General features: G+C 39.3%; 1 protein-coding gene across 1 annotated transcript; it reads left to right on the top strand.

Annotated features, from left to right (window-relative positions):
* Positions 1-37: 37 nt before the first annotated feature.
* LOC134195519 (uncharacterized) lies at positions 38-2,722 on the top strand. Its single transcript, XM_062664555.1, has 8 exons — positions 38-276; positions 336-448; positions 594-790; positions 878-1,145; positions 1,208-1,405; positions 1,739-1,896; positions 1,950-2,050; positions 2,117-2,722. The coding sequence occupies exons 1-8, from the start codon at positions 185-187 to the stop codon at positions 2,619-2,621; spliced, it is 1,632 nt and encodes a 543-aa protein (XP_062520539.1). The 5' UTR covers positions 38-184; the 3' UTR covers positions 2,622-2,722.
* Positions 2,723-5,500: the final 2,778 nt, after the last annotated feature.

Raw genomic sequence — 5,500 nt, 5'->3', positions numbered from 1 at the left:
TTTTCTAAAATTGATCTAAGAACTTATAATCTTTATAGATCATCCTGAATTTTATAAGTCACTTGAAATCAACTTTGGCAGACGGCATGGCTGTGTAACCTTGAGCGACGTTTATGATGGACAAGTTTATCAATCATTGGTAGAGTCTGGATACTTGCAGAAAATCTTCCACCTTACACTGGGAATGAATACCGATGGAGTTCAGTTGTTTAAATCACCACAAACAAGCATGTGGCCAGTGTATTTCAGAATTAATGAGTTACCACCTACTCTAAGGTATGCCTGCAATTATAGTAACATGTGTGAATATAATATAACAGAAATATTGAAATTAGGTCATCAAAGAAATATCTTCTTCTTGCTGCAGTTTGGTGTAGACAAGAAAAACCACCGATGCACTGGTTTCTCAGGCCTGTCATTGATCGACTTAATCGACTATATACTGAAGGTACCAGTGCAATGATAATGCATGTGTTGTCTGTTACATCTGATACTGCTGTACCAAAAGGAATTTATTAATGCAGGTTTTGAAATTTGTCGCCCACAATGCCAACCTGAAAGATGCCGTCTGAAAGTACTGTTCTGTGTGGCAGATTTACCAGCTAAGGCTCTGCTTCTCCACTGCCAACAGTACAACGGTTGCTTTGGATGCTCAGAGTGTGAAATAAAAGGGCAAGTGGTACCAAGGCTTAGAGGCCACACTACATCTTTCTGGCAACAGTCTCTTGCCATTAAGCGAACGCACAAGTCTGTATGTCATCAAGCTCAAGTAGCTCTCCAAACAAATAAGGTAGGCATTGCATGTAGTGAGTGCTAGCTATATACTGTAGGTGACTCTTTCATCTTTCTTATCAGTTTGCCTTCTTGATTCTTGCAGGTAGTTGTGGGAGTAAAGGGTTACTCACCACTTAGCTGGCTTGATGAATTTGACGTAGTCAAACAGACACCTATAGACTACATGCATTGTGTTCTCTTAGGAGTCACTAAGATGTTACTCAATCTATGGTTTAACAGTCGCAACAAGACTAATCCGTACTACAATGGGCATCACACTGGCCTGATTGACGAGAGATTGTCAAGTATCTTTCCTCCTACAGAGATATCACGAAAGCCAGGGTTAATATCTAAGATGAGTGATTGGAAGGGTAAATGTAGTTTGTGTTGTAGTTTCACTCTTTTGACATATGATTGTTACTGTTATATTCAGCATCTCAGTACCGGGCATTTTTGTTGTATTACATGGTCCCTGTATTAGCAGATGTTCTTGATCAGCAGTATTGGATTCATGCGTTTTGCTTGGCTTCTGCACTTCATTCTCTTCTGTCCTCGTCAATAACTGCAGATGACCTACTAGTCATCGACCAGTCATTGAATCAGTTTGTGACTGATATGAAACTACATTATGGTATTACACACACGCACACACACACACACACACACACACACACACACACACACACACACCACACACACACACACACACACACACACACACACACACACACACACACACACACACACACACACACACACACACACACACACACACACACACAAGGCACTCAGGACTGTTCTCATGCAATAACTTCTGCATATTTGACAGGTGTGTGTGTGTGTGTGTGTGTGTGTGTGTGTGTGTGTGTGTGTGTGTGTGTGTGTGTGTGTCAGCATTTATGTATGGTTTACCGGTAAATCAGCACTTTGCTGTAATTATACGAGCATTATTACTTTTTTGCAGGTCTGGAATACTGCTCTATGAACGTTCATTTACTCACACATCTGGTCGATCATGTCAAATTATTTGGGCCTTTATGGACTCATTCATGCTTTGAATTTGAATCAGCCAACCTGAGACTCAGGAATTTGGTACATGGGAAGCGTTATCCTGACCAACAGGTATGGTCTATCTTTCATGATTTTGAGTTTCTGGATTGCATTTGTTTTTGCAGATTGTTAATGGATGGCACCGTGAGCATTGTGCCTTTAACATAAGTCAAAAGAGCAAGGAAGTTCAAGCACTGCACGAATCACTGTCCCATTCAAGTGTGAGGTATAGCTAATGACAGGGAGATAATTAACTGTGAGTTTGAAAGACAGCGGTGTATGTATGATGCAGATCCGAGAATAACTGCAATGAGGTGGCATTGAAGTGTAAAAGAAAACAATGTTTGGATGCAGATCAGGTCTCTGCTTTGATGATGGTACTTGGGCAGGCACCTGAAGCTTGTGAACTGTACACGAGAGCAAGTTGGAGTGGGAAGACCTTTTGCAGTTCAGGCTACTTGAAATCAAAGAGGATGAACAGTGTGGTCCAGTTTCAGAAGTCTGTGGGAACCACTCAGTTTGGGCTCATAGATTGTTTTGTGAGCCCAATTCCATCCATGGCAGACTTTGCTGCTGCACTAGTGCTGCCTTTTGATGCTAGACCTTTGGCTCCGACAGGTGTACCATTAATTCAACAAAAATGGCTGGCAGTATCTTTGAGACCAAGAAGTGACTTGCTGGCTATTCCTAAAAAGAACATTGTCCGGAAGTGTGTCTATGTCCAGATATCCAGCACCAGATTCAGAAATGCTCAGTCCTATCTATCTCTCATCCCTAATGAAATAGAAGTAGATTGATAAGTTTTACAATATTACTATTTTTAAGTTGTAGCTGGTTGCATTATATCATGTATTATAATTATAAAGTGGATACACAATAGAGCTTTATGAGTATCCAAGCGACTTGTTCACAGTTGTAAGTGCTGCATGGTTGACATGTATATGTACAACACTAGCATTCTAGACCTGTCTATGTAATGTTAATTTGATTGCACCAGCATAGCATATAGAAAGTTGAATCATATTTGACAGTAATTAAAAGTTAAATTGTCTTCTTGTCACACTAAAGCTTCGATTGTTTGAAATCTGTTAGTCGGTATTGACATATCTGATCACTACTTCCTCAAATATGCTGTTTAAAAATTAAAACTGCACAAGTGAACTTGTACTGTCCATGTCAATGTTTGGATAAAATTTGAAAGATTGATATTAATATTTTATTATTAACACAGTTATTTGTACTCGACTTTGGCAGTGAACTAGCAGTAAATTGTAAGGTCATCATGTGCTGTGTGTACAGTTGAAGTTTGATAGACATATAATCTATTCTAATTATATTTCTGTCGATGATATGAGACGTTTAAAACAAATATTAAGTTTGACAGCAATTAGATGTTATCTTCTTGTAGTACAAGAGCTCCGATTATTTGAAATCTGTTAGTCGGTATTGACATATCTGCTCACTACTCCCTCAAATATGGCGTTTAACAATTAAAACTGCACAAGTAAACTTGTACTGTCCATGTCAATGTTTGGATAAAATTTGAAAGATTGATATTAATATTTTATTATAACACAGTTATTTGTACTCGACTTTGGCAGTGAACCAGTAGTAAATTAATTGTATGGTCGTCATGTGCTGTGTGTACAGTTGAAGTTTGATAGACATATAATCTATTCTAATTATATTTCTGTTGATGATATGAGATGTTTAAAACAAATATTAAGTTTGACAGCAATTAGATGTTATCTTCTTGTAATACAAGAGCTCCGATTATTTGAAATCTGTTAGTTTGTATTGACATATCTGCTCACTACTCCCTCGAATATGCTGATATTAATATTTTATTATAATGCAATTATTTGTACTCGACTTTGGCAGTGAACTAGCAGTAAATTGTATAAGCTAGTGCGTTATGTGCTGCATGTGTACAGTTGAAGTTGGATAGACATAATATCTATTCTAATTAATACTATATACATAATTTGAAATCTATATACCAACTTACATAGTGTTTAATTACCACTTTGAGTGGAAAAAACTTGTACAAACTATAAAGTTTTCAATACTATACTTCAATACTATAAAATACTTCAATACTATATATATGATCAGTCCAACGCACTCCAGCTGAATATTGGGTTGTGTTCCAAGATCTTGCATGTGTATGGCCAGGTTCTTTTCTGCCGCAAGAAATTAAATCACAAAATCTAGCATTTGATACAGCCCCAAGAAATCTAGATCAAAATAGAAAATGTTAGCAAAGCAATTCAAAATAAGGCGACCATCTCTACCGTCCTTGTGCATATATAGCAGTGTTCTTGGTAGGCGTGGCTGTTTATATAAGCCGGCTGCAGACGACGCTTTCCTCGTGTATTCCTTCCTACGGTAAGTGAATGGACTTTCCTTGCTACCGTTGCCTAAATCAACATGTTATAGTATGCGAAATTACCCAATTCGCATGCGGTAACTGTAGGACCAGACGTTCTTGCGAAACCGTACACGTCTCATCGATCGCTCATCGAGATCTCTAGCTTGCGTGACGCACGACTTCCGCGTGCGAAGGTCCACATATGCATGCGCTCTAGGGACATGCATTCGCATGCGCAAGACCGCGTCTAGAGTGTTGCGGAATTCGTGCCAGCGTATCACCTTCGCATGCGGAAGTCGTTTGTCACGCATCTCCACATGCGATAGGGACATTCGCGTGCGAGACCGTCTAGAGTGTTGCGGAATTCGTGCGAGCGTATCACCTTCGCATGCGGAAGTCGTGCGTCACGCATCTCCGCATGCGATAGGGACATTCGCATGCGAGACCTTCTTGAGTGTTGCGGAATTTGTGCGAGCGTGTCACCTTCGCATGCGGAACTCGTGCGTTACGCACTGCGAGCTAGTCTCCGCATGCGAAATCGGCCAATTCGCATGCGTAAACGACATTCGCAAGAGACTCGCATGCGAATCTCATGCGGTCGCATGAAGATTTTCTCTAGGGCTCCTGGTTCGTGTTCGTCTGGTATTGGAGAAAAAGGTTTTCTACAATTCTACAAAGATGCAATAATGAAGTTATCCTCAGAAAGCTTTAGAAACTGTCACATAATCTTGGTGATTTAGATAGATTATTTGATTTTGACATTCAAGGCCAAGTCCATTAGTTAATCTATGACTTTGTTGTTTGCAAGAACTGGTTTGCTTTACAAATTCCTAGCAAATGTACAAGTAGAGTCTATATGAGAATAAAGTATCTGTCTGTATGTCTGTCTGTCCGTCTGTTTGTTTGTCTGTATTGCTAATTAAGTATGATGTAAGATCTGCTAAATCATATGGGAATAAACGTGATCAAAGTATCTACTCAATCATGTTGTACTAAAGTGTTGAAAGTACCTACCCAGCTTATGCATCTGCGGTACTCAACAACTGAACAAAGTACCCACCGGTAAATGTATATATATTTATATTGCATCTAACACTTTCCTTACAACATGATTGCGTAAATACTTTGATCACATTTATTCCTATATCATTTGATAGATATTTTACCATACTTAGCAGTACATGTACTGACAGGCAAACAAATAGACAGACAGAGAAACAGACAGACAGAAAGACAGACAAACAGACCGACCGACAAACAGACAGACAGACAGACAGACAGACAGACAGACAGACAGTCGGACAG

The sequence above is a fragment of the Corticium candelabrum genome, chromosome 20, assembly GCF_963422355.1.
Source record: "Corticium candelabrum chromosome 20, ooCorCand1.1, whole genome shotgun sequence".
NCBI classification, from domain to species: Eukaryota; Metazoa; Porifera; class Homoscleromorpha; order Homosclerophorida; family Plakinidae; genus Corticium; species Corticium candelabrum.
The sequence above is the reverse complement of the archived record's forward strand: the minus strand, read 5'-3'. Positions and strand labels throughout refer to the sequence as shown.